General features: G+C 45.5%; 1 protein-coding gene across 1 annotated transcript; it reads left to right on the top strand.

The window, feature by feature from the left end:
* Positions 1-3,329: 3,329 nt before the first annotated feature.
* Positions 3,330-16,670, top strand: LOC106805984. The gene is made up of 10 exons (XM_014807796.1): positions 3,330-3,737; positions 3,806-4,312; positions 4,439-4,858; positions 5,389-5,529; positions 11,603-11,764; positions 12,151-12,261; positions 12,874-13,015; positions 13,614-13,805; positions 14,326-14,496; positions 15,576-16,670. The coding sequence occupies exons 1-10, from the start codon at positions 3,330-3,332 to the stop codon at positions 15,725-15,727; spliced, it is 2,406 nt and encodes an 801-aa protein (XP_014663282.1). The 3' UTR covers positions 15,728-16,670.
* Positions 16,671-17,631: the final 961 nt, after the last annotated feature.

Below are 17,631 nucleotides of genomic sequence, written 5' to 3'. Positions count from 1 at the left end.
GAGAGAGAGAGAGAGAGAGAGAGAGAGAGAGAGAGAGAGAGAGAGAGAGAGAGAGAGAAGGGAGAGAGCAATGCTTCACGGTGCATGCGTTCTCTGGTTTCGCTCAGCGGCAAAACATATCGCGCGGCGTTCCCTCCATTGATATCCTCCAAACGTGCAGACATCATCGCTTAGAAGGAGACAGAGGGAGGTAGAGAAGGATAAAGAGAAGGAGAGGGAGGGAGAGGTGTTTTCTCGACGTCCTCTTCCCACACGTTGTTGTTGACATGGTTCGATGCGATGAAGGTAATTATACCTGTGTGATACACTGTGATTGTGACGACAGGTGTGACAGGTGGTTGTGTGTGTGAGGACGGCTCATAGGAAATCCGTTGTTGATACGACGATTGATGGTACATCGCTAGTGAGGTGTAAGTGATTTATAACGTTGTTTTTCTTGCTAGCAGAAGAAGTCGGTTCGTCGGTTCCAGTAAATTGTTCGCGGAGTGCAATGGGGTCGCTGGAGTTTTCGGAATCACAGGTCCATATAGCTCTCATCCGGTTAGATGCACCTACGTACGTCATTCAAAGTTTTTTCATTGATCTCTTGGTAGTTTTGAACATTTGGTTCACATTACAGAGGCATTCTAATGCAAAAATCACGAAGAAACGTTGTGATGTCAAATTAAGGTAGGCAGGTTTTACGTGCCAAAATGTAGTTTCTAACATTTGGTACATATTATCGGGCTTTCTAATATAAAAAATAAATCACGATTAAACGTCTGGAGCATTTTGGAATTTTTGAAATTGTTTGAAAATGAATTAAATCGGGCAAAATTTATGCGCCGAAAATTTATTCTGATTCTATAGGTGTTCAGAGGATGCTCGGTTCTGTGTTGACTCTGGGGGCATTCTTGGAATATTCGCTTCAATGAAAGGATTCCTGACATTCCACGATGCTATCACAGGCCGCGTGGCACTCCGTCCTAATGTTTTGCCGATGGCATTACCGATTTCTGTTTTATTTGCAAGAGATGTTTTATACGCGCGAACAGCAAGCATTTCGGCACGCTTTCTGGGTCGCAGTAGCTTCTGTTGGAATGCTAGTGGTACATGTCCGTGCTGCGGGGACTGTGCAGGCCTGTGTTTGTTGTTGGACCGTCTCTCGCTCTCTTTATAACGGATGAGGTGGCTTTTTTTTCGTAACGTAATGCAAATGCATAGTTTCGCGGCAATTTTAGCGGCTTAACGAGCGTGATGCGATATAATGTGTGCTTTAAAAATCTCTTCACCAGTTTCTCTTCGCTACGTACTCGGTAAAAAGTAGCACTTACGTACGTAAATACAATAATGTAATTACCCAGGTAGATACAATAATGTAAGCCAGCGTATATATAATATATATAGATTCACACGTAAACTGGTTATGGGAAACTGTTTATGTCTTTCATACGTTGACGTTTGGCCTGCTCGCTCGTAAGCGTGCATTTATTAATTTGTATATATATAAAATACCCTGTTCATGGAATCAGCGGAAATGTTTTTCGACACCTGTTTTTCGCGATGGCACATCTAACCCTACACACGCACGGGATCACTGAAAGCTACCCCGATACACGCAACGCCACCACCGGGAGCTCAAATACGAGCAGCGTACACAGTTTATTTTGTTTACACGGGAGCGTGCTCGTATTTAGTTGACATGGCAACATTGGTTTACAGTTAATCTTCGACAGTTCTCTCCCTATCGGTTAGTGCGAGGCATTCGAGTTATTCCAAGCAGCCGTGGTATGTGATTTTGCACAACACGACCATGTTAATTCGCTTCCCGTGGTTAACCCGGCAGACACAATCGGGAACCCGCAACTTCCTGGAACCCGAGGGTCGGAATGCGAGGTGTCTCTCTGTCTGTGCGCCAGTACTCGACTATTCGGTGATTCGGAGCACACGCGAAAGGTGCCGTTATACGGTGTACAAGCGGAGGATTTCAGCGGTTGGAGGGAGCTATTGTGTAGCAGGTTTATCAAGCCGTGCGTTGAGCCGCGCGAGTCTGTGACGGTGTTATATTGACGATGTCCTACTAACATAATTATACGCTTGGCTATAAGGTAGATACAATAATGTTACTCCACACAAGAGTAGAGATACAAATTACAATGTATCATAACTGCTATTGTGTTGGGTTGCATCTCGCTATAAGGGTTCATGGAAACCGTTAGATACAATAGAGTGACCCAACGAAGGAGTAATGTAACCCTACTTGGTTGGCTTTCATTATTGGCATTGCATTTACCCTTTGGGTGTTCTCGTTCCGTGTTACTGGGTGTACGGTTCCCTAGATACAATAATGTGACCCAACAGAGTAGTAGTGTAACCCTACTCTTGAGTAGTCTGTTGCTGGGTATACGTTAGATACAATAATGTAACCCAAACCCAAGAGGATAGGGTAACCCCCCCTATCCTCTTGGGTTTGGGTTACATTATTGTATCTAGGTATACGTTACCATATGTGTAAGAATTTGTTATTAAGTCACAAATTGTGTGTATTCTTGTGCGCGTACTAGCTTATAGTTATAGTTATATACTTCAGCGTTGGATTTCTCCAAGCCATATCATTGACGTGTCTGAATACGTTTGGTATACGTGCGCGTGTTTGAATATTTAGAGAAAATAGTGTGTTTTAATTGTACAGTAAACTTCTGTTATTCTGTAATTCTTCAATGAACTAATTTAGTTAATGAAGGTATGCACATGTTATAATGAAAATGTTATATAACATGCACATATATCGTAATTTGATCAATGATCGCGTTAACTGAACATGTTACATAATGTACGTATATCGTAATTTGATCAATGATCGCGTAACTGAACATGTTAATTGTTATATAATGTACGTATATCGTAATTTGATCAATGATCGCGTTAACTGAACATGTTAATTGTTATATAATGTACGTATATCGTTTTTGATCATGATCGCGTTAACTTGAACAGGTTTAATTGTTTATTAATTTGTTAAATTTGCTTAACGTATATCGTCAATTTGATCAATGATCGCGGTATAACTGAACATGTTAATTGTTATATAATGTACGTATATCATAATTTGATCAATGATCGCGTTCTGCATCTTTGCAGCGATGATCACAGCATCCTCCGCCGACAACGACGAGCGTAAGATGACGAGCAGCGCGGGCCGCCTCCCGGCGGGCGTCGCCGCGCGACTGCAGCTGACCCCGCACTCACCGACCCCCAGCGACGTCTCCAGCATCCAGCTTCCTTCCTCCTGCACGTCCGGCTCTCCCCGCGGCGGCGGCGGCGGCGGCTCGGGGAAGCCGACGCGTCCCATGGGATTCCTCGAGCCGTTTCCCGTCCCCAGGTGGGGACACTTCCCGAGTCTGCCCTCGATCAGCGTGAACGGGTTAGAGGGGGAGGAGGAGCAGGAGGAGGATGAGGGCAGCGTCGTCGCACCGAGCGAGAGCATCACGCTGCCGAGCGAGTGCGGCGACCGCGGCCTCGCGCCGCCGCCGCCGCCAGGGGGCGCTGCGCTGTCGTCGCAGGGCCGCAGCAGCATGTCGCTGTCGCCGCTCCCCGAGCTCTCGCCCGGCTCGCTCTCGCCGCTGCTGAGGGTCAGAGGTCATGGCAAGCGCGCGCTCTCCGTGTCGCCGCTCTCGTCCGAGGGACTCGACCTCACGCAGCTCATACGCACGTCCCCAAACTCCCTTGCCGCTCTCGTCCACGCGTCCGCGGCGGCGGTGGCGCGGCGGGGCAGGACGGGGTAGGGGGCGCCGGCGTCGCCGCTGCGGCCGCCGCGAGCTACCAGGGCTCGTACGGACACCTGTGCAAGGGTACGTGGAGCCCCGCCGCTCGCAGCCCCACCGCCAAGTCGCCGGCGTTCCCGCTGACGCCACCCCGCGCCTCGCCCGTCGCCATGGAGACGAGTGCCGACGACAAGGAGAACACGGTGCCGGTCGCCGCGGCGATGGAGTCACGCCAGGGTCCCGTCGACGATGACGACGACGACGACGATGATCCGTTGCTAAGCAACCAGCTCATCGTCGAGCAGGCGAGCAACATGGAGCTTCTGCGCGAGCACACGATGTTCCACCACCAGGTGGAGTCGGCGCTGCGCAGCGACGATGGCGGCGGCGGCGGCGGCACGGCGGACGACGAGGATTTCTCCGACCTCTCGCGCATCGAGCCGAGCATCTTCCGACGGGAGGCTGTGAGCCGGGACATCGCGAGGAAACTAAACGTCCTCGCACCGCCGCAGCACGCCGCCGCCGCCGCCGCGACGCAGAAACAACATCTCTACAGCCAGAGCCTCCCCGCGACGACGACGACGACGACAACAACGATCATGGAAGACGACGACGATGACGACGACGACGACGAAGACTCGCTGCCGGACAACTGTGATTCGTGCTTTGTGCGGCAGCAGCAGCGGCGGCGCCAGGGGCAGCGCGACGACGCGACGACCTTCCCGTCATTCGACGCTGCCGACGCCGCTTTTCCGCTGCCGAGCTTCAAGACGGAGCCGGTCGACCACCAGGAGGCGCCGGCGGGCGAGGCGCCGCCGCCGTCCTACAGCGAGCACGTTACGCAGTGGCGCGTGGGCGGCGGCGACACCTACCGCGGCGCGTTCGTGTGCGTGTCGCAGCGCGACGCGTGCGCGGGAGGTTTCCCCGCCGACTACGCCGCGTCCGTCGTCAAGCGCGAGGATTTCTCGAGCTTCGACGGCTACGGTGGCGCCCCCGTGGTAACGAAGACGGAGGAGCAGGAGTGCGGCGGGGAGAGCAGCCCGCTGTTGTGCAAGTGGATCGACTGTAGCGCCATCTACGCTGAGCAGGAGGACCTAGTGCGACACATCGAGAAGGTAGCGTTGATCCCGCGGCGCGGAAATGTCGCGAGTTTGATGATCTTTTCATAAGATAATAGCGGTTGTTGCCGCGCCTATTTGTTGTCTTACTCTCGATTGTCTTGCTCTATATAAATATATATTGTTATCGTGCTCTGGATGTGATCAGGAAATCTTTAGTGAATTTATCATATATTCCTAATGTAATTGTAAGTGTCATTTTTATCATAAACCTGTTCCTGGCTGCCACTCGGATTCGGAAGATCCCTCAATAATTCCTGGAGACACTCTAATGTGTTCCTCTTATTGCAATGAATCAATAATAATGGTTCTACTATCACCTACTGCTTACACTATGATTACCTTATTGTAAACTCCTGATGTCAGCACTGGCTATGTCTGTACATTGTGTCACAGATCATATGAACTGCTGAGCATGACCAAGAGCAGCATAACTGTAAACACAGTCGTGTGTAGTAGTGTTAGTTGCGTGGACCACAAGTGACAGTTCATGAGGTGTACGTGTGTCACTGTGTCTGTTTGCCTAGGCTCACATAGACCAGAGGAAGGGTGAGGACTTCACGTGTTTCTGGCAGAGCTGCTCACGCCGATACAAGGCCTTCAATGCCAGATATAAGCTGCTCATCCACATGAGGGTGCATTCGGGCGAGAAACCAAACAAATGCACGGTAGGTTTGTTCACACTGCCACCTACCTGAATTGAGACCGATATTGAGACACCAATTAGGCCTCGATTAACACCTATATTAAAATTAAATTACGAACGCTCAGAACACCTCCGTTGCGATTCCATTAACAACTTATCCATCAATTAAAATCCCATTAACAACTCCATTAACACCTCCATTAAAATTCTATTAACACATGTATTAACACCAGTTACACCACTATTAACACCTCCATTAATATCTTGTTTAACACCTCCATTAATATCTTGTTTAACACCTCCATTAATATCTTGATTAATTAACACCTCCACTAACACCTGTACTAATACCTCCATTAACAATCCCATTACAACTCCTTTAACACCTCCATTAAAATTCTATTAACACGTGTATTAACACCACTATTAACACCTCCATTAATATCTGGATTAATATCTCGATTAACACCTCCATTAATATCAGCCCCATTATTCTCACTGTCGACGCAGACTGCTTCTATTGTGGCTAGTGTACATTGCGCGGCTTTTTGCGCCACTTTCTTCCCGGCGATTCTTCGTTAACTGCGAGCGAGAACTTGCGAGGATGCTTGGAGCTCGCAGGGAGAGTCTGTATTATGAGCTGTGCGGGTGTACTACGCTGGTAAACACGTACAGTGTGGAACTGGGTTATCGGCCGGCCCTTCCCGCCTGCCAGCACGCTAAAAAAGCTGTCTAGTGTTTTTCCATTCATTCGACTTGTCGATAGGAGCAGAAGCTAAAGGCTGCGAAATAAATGTTGCGAAGGAGCCATTGTCTGGCTAGTAGACAAACTGAGCTAACGAATGTCTATGCGTGTAGCGGCTGATGTACTTAAGGGGAAGCGTTCCGGGGGGCAGTTAGCTTAAGGGGAAGGGTTCCGGGGGGGGGCAGTTAGCTTAAGGGGAAGGGTTCCGGGGGGGGGGCAGTTAGCTTAGTGCGCGGGAGGTAAATACGCATAATGTTTAGCCATTTATTTCACCTTTCCGCACTCAGTGTCGAATGCCCATCGCGACACAGGTGTCACTGTTACGATTTTCACCCGTGTGTGCCTTGTGTTACATGATCAATTAAATAGATCAATCGGAGAATGACAGAAATATAGACGTGTCCACAGTTACTAGAAACTTCACGTTAGGTACCCTCGCATAAAGGGTACACGAAATGTGCAATACAAGGGTTTGCAAAGGGTACACAAAATGCTATTAAATTGTACGTATATATATATATATATATATAATATACGTACAAGCGTAGTGTGTACCCAGATATAATATATATATAATAATTATATATATAGAGATATTATATCTGGTTACACACTACCCTTGTGTAGGGAAGCGTTAAATGCTTAGACTTGTACCATTGTAACGTTATCAGGAGTAAGATAATATAGGATATATTATTCTATATTATCCTATATTATCCTATATTATCTTACTCCTGACGTTATGTAATGCAATGAAGACCATACAAGTAACCAAGCGCTATCCATCTGCTGGGACCAGCGCTGAAGCCCATAGGTTGCAATTACTGGTGCCGTTATCTCTACATGCTAATTAGTGCCTTGCTATTTATCTGGCTGGCTTCCGCAAATGGCTGACACGTGCAAGATAAATTTAGTGTGCGCTATGTTATGCGTAGGAGCGGTGTCATTTTTCTTAGTTATCAGGCATGTACATAAACGAAGTATAATGTATCTTACTATAAATTGGGGAATTTCTGTCTGTGTGTGTGTCCGGCTATACGTTTCCGCACCGCTCAACGGATCCTCTCCAAACTTGGTCGGAACATTCTACAGATCATGGCACGTCGCATGGGCTATTTATTTTTCACAGTTTTATTTTTTTCACATTCCACGTTCAAAAACATTAAAAAAGTGGGAAATTTTTGCACCGAGTGCGGGGCAACGTCACAACACGAAAACACAATGGCAATGTAAACAACAATGTATAACCAAAGGCGCTCCATCTAAGATTTTCTAAGTCGCTCCATCTAATCTAACCAGAGAAATGTTATACATACATTGTTTTTATATTGTTTTTAAATGGAGCGCATTTCGTTATAACATAAGTCAAAGTTTCCAGACGGCAGACTGCTAGCCGCGTGGGAAGTGCCCTGCAGCTAAAGATTCTAGCTGTAGACGCCAAGGACACAACTAAACGTTCCATCATGAACAATGTGGTGTACACAGAAGTTCTGATCACCTAACGGGCATGGACTAGTTAAAATAATGGGGTCTGCCCACTTGACCGAAGGCCCGCGAGACCGAAGGCCCACGAGACCGAACCACGTTCCGCTGCCCCTACTACATGTATAAATAATAATGATAATTAGATTCTTATATAGACCATTATACTAACAGAAGTCTCTATGCGCTTTACAAAAAGGGTTAGGGTTAGGGTCAGGGTTAGGGTAATGGTTTTTAATCATGATAAAGCGCGAATTTAGATTGGTACCTATGCTAAAAGTTTTAGGAAAGTAGTTCAGGTAGGCCTACTGTTTATTTCACGATCCACGAGCGTGCGCGCGTGTACAATAATAATACAGGCTATATAATATGCAGACCCAACTCTCCCTCCGCTTTCCTGTCCAGTGACCAGGGCTGTGCCTCCTTAGTATAATCCATTGAATTTAAATTGAAGTAGTTCTTATTGATGGTAATTAATTATTAATAATCAATTAATAATCATTAATAATGCATGGGCAACGTGCGCTTATTTACGCTTATTTTAGTACGCTTACGGAAGTTTAAACCTTACCCATGGTTTAAACCTCCTTTCTGAGACTGGAATCGGTCAGAGCCGTGTATGGATTACGATTTGCGATTTTTCGGTCTTGCGGGCCTTCGGTCAACTGGGCATGAACCAAAATAATAATGAATTAACGGTACAATAGTCAGTACAATTATTATCAGTAGCACGTAATAGAAGCATAGCCTATTCCCGTTGATATGTGATGAATGCATGTACGTGAAATTTCATTACTAGCATGTAAGTGCATCCATACATGCGTATATGCAAGCTGCTTCCCCCTACAAATCCCTATAATTCTTGAGTCCTGTGCGTGTCTCCTATTTATTATACCTAAAAACTGAGATAAAAAGTTATTTAACAAGGGCAGCCGAGCTGTATTTACCAGGTTTTGCATAAAGTAATTCCATTCACCATCTGCAAAAACTTAATGTGTCCTGAAATTTGACTGGGTTTTAAATTGCTATCTCTGTGATCATACCCAGACAGAGAGGCCTTGCCTTATTCGTGGTTGTTTTCATTGATATCTATAGCTTCCAATGAGCGCGTTGGTCCAAGAACTGTTGGCTAGAAAACAGAGGGTGGTATTAGGATTTCCCCACAGAAATCTCACGAGAATCATGATTGCAGTTCGATGTATTAAGACCACAGAGCTTCGACTATAAAATACCTTATTCTACATCGGTTAAATTTATTATTAGGTATTATTAGCTCTTGATAGGTTGATATTGTTGCTCCTGCATTACCAGCCCTTGCATCTGTCTAAATTGACCAGAGATGTGAACAGGAACAGATCCGCGGTGTTGATGTCCTAATCCCTACACGCAAATATCGTAGCTGAGTTACGATATCTTCTTTCGATCTGAGCCGTGACAATTCCCCTGTGTAGGAAATGTATATAGATAGTTACTGAGTAATTATATACATGCACACGCCCATACACGCGCACGCACGCACGCACGCACACAGTTAACTTTGCCACAATACCCCTTTTATACTGCGCACGACTTTAGCCCGCTTCTGAAGCGGGATAAGTCGTTTTATACTGCTGTTCTCGACCACCCGAGTCGCGTGCGAGACCGGCGTAATTGTCATGGTCACTGTATTTAGAGCGAGCTAAAGTCGAGATACCTTTTATACTGACGTTAGCTCGGGTCTGAAGCGGACCTGAACCACCTTCTAGAGCGGAATAACTTTAGCTCGGGCTAAGTATTTTTCGACCTTTTATACTGGGGGTTATCCCGCTTCAGGTCCGGACCTGAAGCGGGATAACCCCCAGTATAAAAGGGGTAAGAACAAGAGATCCTTTTAGGAGTACATACGTGAATAGTATTCTATTCGTGTGCTTCCGATAATATAATATATACATTGTATTATTTTGCCGTTATTTTACACTCGTATGACGGCGATCATCACATAATTTTGATTCATATTCTCGCAATGATTTTTGTGAAGTCATAGCTGGTGCGTGTCACTGTTATAATGCGAGAAATGATTGCAGGCAAACTCCTTCATAGCAGGCTGACCAACATATGAGCGCGCAGGGATTAGCATACGAACTGCCGTAAAAGATAGGGTTTCAAGACATTAAAATAGTGCCAGACCCAGTCGATCTCTTTTTTCTCTCTCTCTCGCTAGTTAAGCCCGAGGTGCACATGAGCCCGGTCGAGTGACAGTCAACAATGCGCACATGTGCGCGCCACCTAACGTTTTCCATAAATTAAACTATGAAAACAGATTGATGTTAATTCCCATGCAGCTACCGGCGGGGTGCGCGCGCGTGCGTGCACGCACGGAGTAGCCTTGAAAGAGAAAGCGAAAGAGAGAGTGAGAGAGAGGGGGGCGTGCGTGCGCGTAGTAAAGCGTTTCAATTCACTGAGAGCGGGGTTGGGATTCGGATAGATCGGTTGGCGTGCCACATGTTCCGATATCGTGTTTTGCACTTGCACACGTGACCGCTCGGTAAAATAATAACTCGACGGCGAAAAAGTAGAGTTCAAAAGTTTACTCAGCTGCATGGCTGCCGCCATCAAATAAAAACGACTAGACGATGCTGAGCTTTCGTGGAGTTTGAGGTCCCCGTGTGCGCGCGAGCGACGCCACGAGAAAATAAGAAAATGTTGGCGATGCAAGTCACAGGCACTTGGAGCGTTTCAATAAAATAGAATGCTAAATAAATACGAAATCTATTTACTACCAAAGGCAAAGTCTTATTCTTAATGTTTCTATACTCTCTTTTACCTATTATTGCCGACAATTTCCTGTAAATGCCGTCCAAATGCTCTTCTACAACAAACACTGGCTGCTGCCATTGCTGCCGCTGCACACTGACACATAAATTATATAGTTTACTATATTTACATAAAATACACTATATATTTATGTGTCAGTGTGCAGCGGCAGCAGCAATGGCGGCAGCCAGTGTTTGTTGCAGATGAGCATTTGGACGGCATTTAGAGAAAATTGTCGGCAATAATAGGTGAAAGAGAGTATAGAAACATTAAGAATAAGACTTTGCCTTTGGTAGTAAATAGATTTCGTATTTATTTAGCATTATATTTTATTGAAACGCTTCAAGTGCCTGTGATGCAAGTCATGATTCATTCGCAGAATATGATTGGAGAGGGACGAGAAGGAGAGAGAGAGAGAGCGCGAGAGGAGAGAAGGAAGAGAGGGAGGGAAGGGAGGGAGGGAGAGAGAGAGAGATCGCGCGAGAGGGAGAAAGGGGTGGTGGAGAAGATGGAGGGATCTCGCTATCGTATGTTTATCTCTGATTTTAATTTAGCTATTTCTGCAATCAATCACACCTAATACAACTGTTTAATTTATACACTTAATCAACATCGAATGCAACTAATTCTGTAATTGATCACATCACATGCAGGGATGTTTGTAATCATTCATCGGCAATCGAATAAGCTGCTATTATTCTCAAGTTTTGCTCAAAATAATTAATAAGATAGCTTTCCTGATGACCCCCTCTTGTTAAATTTAGATAACAAAAAAACAGATATTTAGTCATAGGTAAATTACCTGCATCATATAAGAATGGCCTTTCTCAGAGCTACAGCACAACAACTTTATAATGGTGTAATGCACTCTCTTATGGCACACTGGCTTTTATCCATGGTAGATTTATTCCATAGGATGTGCCATAAAAGAACAGATGCTGTTATGCTGGCCTTTCTTCGTGAATAATCTTATTTATTGGTAGTAATTTGTCGAGTAGCAGTGTTTGTTTCTCCCAATTCGCACTCTCTGTTTTATGTTTCTGAGATCTCAACAAATGCTTTTACATTTTTGTAGTTTGAAGGCTGCAGCAAAGCATTTTCTCGGCTGGAAAACCTGAAAATCCACCTACGGTCTCACACTGGAGAGAAGCCATATATCTGCCAGCATCCGGGGTGCCCAAAAGCCTTCTCCAACTCTTCAGACAGGGCAAAACATCAGCGAACACACTTAGATACGGTAGGTGCACGTCGCTTAGTCTAATTTGTCTAGTTAATATAATTTTTAGCGAATATTTCTTCGAGAATACCAACACATCATATCAACTCTAATGAGAAACCATCTTCCCGACGGTAAACCTTGCAGCATTTGTATTTTTGGATATAAGAATTTCTTGTTTTGGTCATCAAAATGTGGTGAAACGTGAACAATTAGAACAGCCCCAGATTACTCTGACACCATATAACGATATGTAACGACGTGCAGATTAAAAAAAAAATTCTTACATTTTTCTGCTAAAGCAGACACTGCTCAAGGAAAGTGGCGAAAGCTGGCTGCCATTGACAAGTAGTTTCGAAAAAACGTTCGTAGACGAAGTGTTAATTGGAGTTGTAACCGTCTTACAGAAACCATATGCCTGTCAAGTACCGGGGTGTGCCAAGCGCTACACAGATCCTAGCTCCTTGCGGAAACATGTGAAGAACCACACCTCTAAGGAGCAGCAAGCTCGAAAAAAGGTAAAACCGTTACAAGTGCAAACTAGTCGAGTGTTATTTTACAACAGTTTTCAAATTACAGACTTGATCTGGGTCGTGTGCCAGTTAAAGAGTTTTGTATTTTTAAAGACGGAACGAGTTTTCTATTTTTGTGAGTGGATGGACAGAAAGAGAGGTGAATTGACTATATGGATGGATGGATATATAAATGGATAGATAGAATATGGATAAGTAGGCGGGCGGGTGGGTGGGCGGTCGGGCAGTCGGGCAGGCAGGCAGGCGGACATACAGACAGATACCTATGAAGTATAGTCAAGTCAAGTAAACAAGTAAATCATGTGAGAACCGAGCTTCTTATGAACGAAAAAACGCTGCTCGATATTTCTTGATGGCATCAAGATGGTGCCGTACTGTTCCAGAGAAATGCCGTCCCAATTATACCGAATATGATCTCTTTCATCGGTGCGCCTCTCGAACAACGATGTACGTCTTGCTCACAAACTGCTCTATTCGCTTTCCTCTGCTGTCTTTAAGTCTTTTAGTGTGTAGACCACAAATCTGAAGGTATTGTGCGCGAGTTGACACTGACACTAATGAGATGTGCGACTGAATGAGAATTCATCAATTGTGCAGATGAGAAGCGACTTGGATCCTCTGGATTTGAATCTGCTGAATGAGTGCTTGTCCATCCAGCACCTGCAGTCCTCACAGACGGCGTCGTGTGAGAGCTCTCCCCCTCAGAGCGATAGCGGCATCGGACCCGACATCTACCAAGGTAATTAAGCCTCTCTGAAGCTCGAGCCCCGCCTCCCGACGCGCATCCGTCACCAGGGAACGTACGTGCGCGTCAATAGTAACAATGACACGTTGAACGTGTGCTGCTGAAACTCAAGCTTGCTGTTGTTTCACAGCTTGGTAAGGTTTCGTAAGAGCGCACTCAGTCACGTAGCAAACAAGTTTACTTGCCAGCCACGCTAATTTGAAACGGGTGTTATAACTTTGTTAACGTGCTGCTTATGCTGACATACATATATAGGTGACCTAGTGGCTAGTGATGTTCTTAATGTTATGAATCTCTACCAAGAATTCACATCAGCCGCATACATGGAATGTAGTCTGTATGGGTTCTCTCGTTTGATCTTCTGTTGCTCACATTAATAAAGAACATAAATAGTACAATTTATATCATTTGTCACCCTAACTCAACGCATTTCTCTACTGTAATAATTGTCATCACCGTCTTGCCAACTGCGCGTAACCGGGGTAATTCCTATAATTAACCTGAAAAAAATCATTATTTATATTATATTACTGAATAAATTATTGATCTTATATTTTATCATTAAATCGAATCAACTGTTTGCTGTGCGCAGGTCAGTTCTCGAGCGCGCACTCTAGTCAGAACAACACGTCGGCGATTCCGTCGCCGGTGAGCATGCAGGGAAGCCCTCCGATCGATGAGAGATACGGCTCGCCGCACCTCAGCTACCGACGCATGGCGCATCGCTACATGGGCTACCAGTCGGTGTCCACGCCCGCAGCCTGCAGTCTCCCCACACTACAGGGTAATTATATACGCGCACGGTGCGAGTGGGAACGTGGGTCGGTCATTTAGCGCAGCGTCGGTTTTGACGGCGTTCGGGTGTGCTGTTGGGGTAAGGTGTGTAGTCGAGGGAGGGGTATTGTGCATTGAGAGAATCGAGGAAAGGGAAGCAAACGACTTGAACAAGATCTTTTTAGAAAAACAACGGGAAATTTCGAAAATATTTTCGCGAAAGAAATCGCGGAAACGGTTTTAGGAAGGGGAGCAGGCATCGTCGCGGCGTGTCCTAGGAGTAACCCCCCCCCCCCGACCATAACAACAAGCGCTGGGTCGCTCGCTTTTACGTTATGTTCACGAGAACGAATGCCCTTGCCGTGTACGCGCAACTTTATGCCTCGACGGCAGCTGCCTTCTCGTGTTCCTCCCATCGAGTCGCGTCGGTTTTCGGGCTAATTTATTTATAGTTCGCAACGGCAACAAAGAACTGGCCGTGTTTTCCACGATTTTCGCCTGACGGTGCTGTTGTTTATGCGCGCTTGCAGCCAGCCGCAGCGTGATGTTCCGGAGATACGGGCGAGCGTCGTCGTTGCCGGAGACCTTCCAGCCGTCGTCGGACAGCTGCGGGGACGCTCCCGCTGCCGCCGCCGTGCCGCAGACCCTCACGCTGCCCCCGCTGCAGGAATCACTCGCCTCCCTGCCGTTCGACACTGCAGGTGAGCATCTATCTGCATCGCGCGTCTATTTTCGATTTCGTCGGAATGAAATTTTTTCGGTGTACTTTCATGGGTGTGGTATCCTGCCGCACCTACTTCTGATTGCGATTCGTCGGAATTTAATTTTAATAAATTTTTTATTTTTTTTTTGGTTGACGACCTGTGTGGGGTCGTGCCCCGCGTACTTTCGATTTCAATTTCGTCGGAATTTAATTTTTTCGGTGTACTTTCATGGGTGTGGTATCGTGCCGTGCCTACTTCTGATTGCGATTCGTCGGAATTAAATTTTTTAGATTAACTACTCGTGTCATCGCGTTGAACAAGCTGCACTTCTGATTTTAATTCGTCGGAATTTAGGAATGAAATTTTTTCTGTTAACTAATCTTCGCGTCTTCGTCGTCGTGTCCTGCCTGGGCATACTTCTGATTTTGATTCGATCGTATTAAATTTGCAGAGTAGTTAATGTGAACGGTGTAGCAGTGTAGGGTGTCATTGGGTGGGTGCCTAAACCCGAGCACCCCAAAATTACATCCATGTTATGTGTATTCTGTACGAAATTGGGGCCGTAGTAGTAAGTCTTGGGGATATCATGTAAACTATAGGGTATCTGATCCGTGCATTGAGCTTTATGTGGAAGTGAATGAGTTCACTACCAGTTCCCTGCCTGCCCCGTTCTGACGATGCAGTCTACGTAGGCATATTGTATTAGGTAGGAATATCCATCGACACAAATCCGATCTCTCTCGCCTGTCACTGTGTGCGTAAAAGTTGAGGATATAAATTATGAAGCGCCAGCCAATGAATGCTATCAAAACTGCCGAGTTTTAAAACGGGCAAGAGCTATAATACGGCGCCAATATTCGTGGCGCGTGTATTACGCGAGATTTTTGTGTAAATAAACATCTACGTGGTGCTGACGTGCATGCCAGACTCGCTGAATGAAAATTAAGATGAATGCTGTCAGTGATGTATCTCACAGTCGCGCGCAGCGTCAGTCGACGACGCGCATTTCCGTTGGCGCATCTTTGTTTGCGCTTTCTCTTTTTAACCAGCGTCGGCTTTTTTCTCTCATCACGCAGGGTTTAACAGAAACAACAGCAACAACGCGGACGTTGACGTGTACTACTTGCGCAACGCCGTCGACCTGGGGCGGCACGTTCTGGAGAAGAATGCCTTTGAGCGCTGCCGCGGGCATTTGTCGATGCTGTACGCTGCCGACAGCACCACGTAAACAGACGCCTGCTGCGGAAACGAGAGAGAGAGAGAGAGAGGAGACGGCGACGGCGACGGGATTGGACAGCCCCTCCGCGTTTGCCTCTGTTGCGTAAGCCGGGTACGATTGTGAATTTGAGGAGCAGGCATTCACGGAGGTACTGGGCCACCAGCACGCTACAGGGGAACATATTTCTTTACGTGCGGAGAAGCGTCTAGGAGAATTACTTCCTGGTGATATCGCAAGTGTTCGAGCAAGGTACTGTCACTTGTTTGACGACGGTGCGGAACACTGTTCCGTGTTGGAGAGAGAGTTCTGTGTTCAATTAGAGGCGAATGAAAAAGGACCATATTTCCTACAGTTGTCCGTTGGGGAGACGTGACTGGGAAAAACCCGTCACGTATCATGTTTTATGCATTTAAGAGGCAGTTATATGCAAAGCATGGTAAATTTTTTAGTGGGAAGACATATCGCTGTGTATGCGTGACGTCAGCGCTATCTGCTGGGCAGTGGCAGTACTAATATTGTTATAGGCATTCTCTGAGTTGATGCCTTATACAATAGTTGTTGTTATGGGTGATATGCCTTATATTATACACCAATTGTTAACGCAAGATCCTTTAATACAATTCATACATAATTATACACAATTGTAGTGCAATTTTAGCTCAACTGTTCATGTTGATGTTCATTTTAAAATGAGAAGCCAAAATTGAGAAGTGCAATCAAAATAACGCAGTCTTGCAATTTGATATTCCATCAGGAAATTTTACCATGTGGTCGTGTGCGTAGATAGAATGGGTTTTTAATGAAAGCATGTTGCCAGGTTGCAAAAAGAGCCACCCTGTTGGAAAACTTGATATCACATTGTGTAGCAAGCTATTTTGCATTTTGGTGTTTGTGACTTCTATCATGAACATATCTGTTCTGTAGTACGAGTAGATATATTTGTGCTACTATACATTTTCTGAAATTTCTAATCGATATTGCCGAGGGTATGTATTTTTTTGGACATACAATTTCCTTGTTACTAATTTATCTAAACTAGATTATTTCACCAATATTTCAATACCTTCACGTGTTGGTACTCTGTTAAGGTTCTAGTGATAGTAAGTGCAACTCACATTAATTAATTAATTTTCTTGCAGCTCCAACAGGTGACAGGATTTATTGGTTAATATAATAATAATAATAATAATAATAATGATTAGGATAATAATTTCTATGGGCAGCAACAATTTCACATGGAATGGGCAGCAGTTGACTCTTAGCTACTAGAAAGGCAGCATCACAACTTTTTGGTCAGAAGTTAGACAGAAATGCAGCTTTTAAAACGGCGCCCTTTGTGGTGAAAACGCTACTAATATAATATTCTATTGATTATTACTTGTATTTATTGACTCTAAATTTAGTTGAATAGTGACAGGGTGCGTTCAAGCATCAACAGGTAGTTTCTAATATTGTTCGTTTCTCAAGCGCAAAACTGACAAGCGTTAGAACATGTGGAGCATTTCAGTTATGTTTCCACCACGTGTAAAGCCACATTCGTGACCTTGAACATCGCTGGCAGTCGGTCCGGTGATCCTTAAAGCCTGGCGCACATTGCCGAACATTTTCCCGAACAAATGTTTTTGTCTGGCAATGTGCGGGTGGACAATTGCTGAGCGCACATTGCCGAACATTTTGCAGCGAACAACCTCGTGGCGCCGTCTAGTAGCTGTGTTGTAAAGAGTCACGTGATCGGCGCATGATTGTCTCGTGGCGCCGTCTAGTAGCTGTGTTGTAAAGAGTCACGTGATCGGCGCATGATTGGGCACAAAAATCATGTGACCACATATCGTGCTGCTATTGGTTACTACTTTACAAATGTTCTTAGAATTGTTCGACATTCAGCGCACATTGACGAACATTCGACGAACAAT

This window comes from Priapulus caudatus, unplaced genomic scaffold (genome assembly GCF_000485595.1).
Source record: "Priapulus caudatus unplaced genomic scaffold, Priapulus_caudatus-5.0.1 Scaffold136, whole genome shotgun sequence".
In the NCBI taxonomy this organism is placed as follows: domain Eukaryota; kingdom Metazoa; phylum Priapulida; class Priapulimorpha; order Priapulimorphida; family Priapulidae; genus Priapulus; species Priapulus caudatus.
This window is presented reverse-complemented; position numbering and strand designations above follow the sequence as displayed.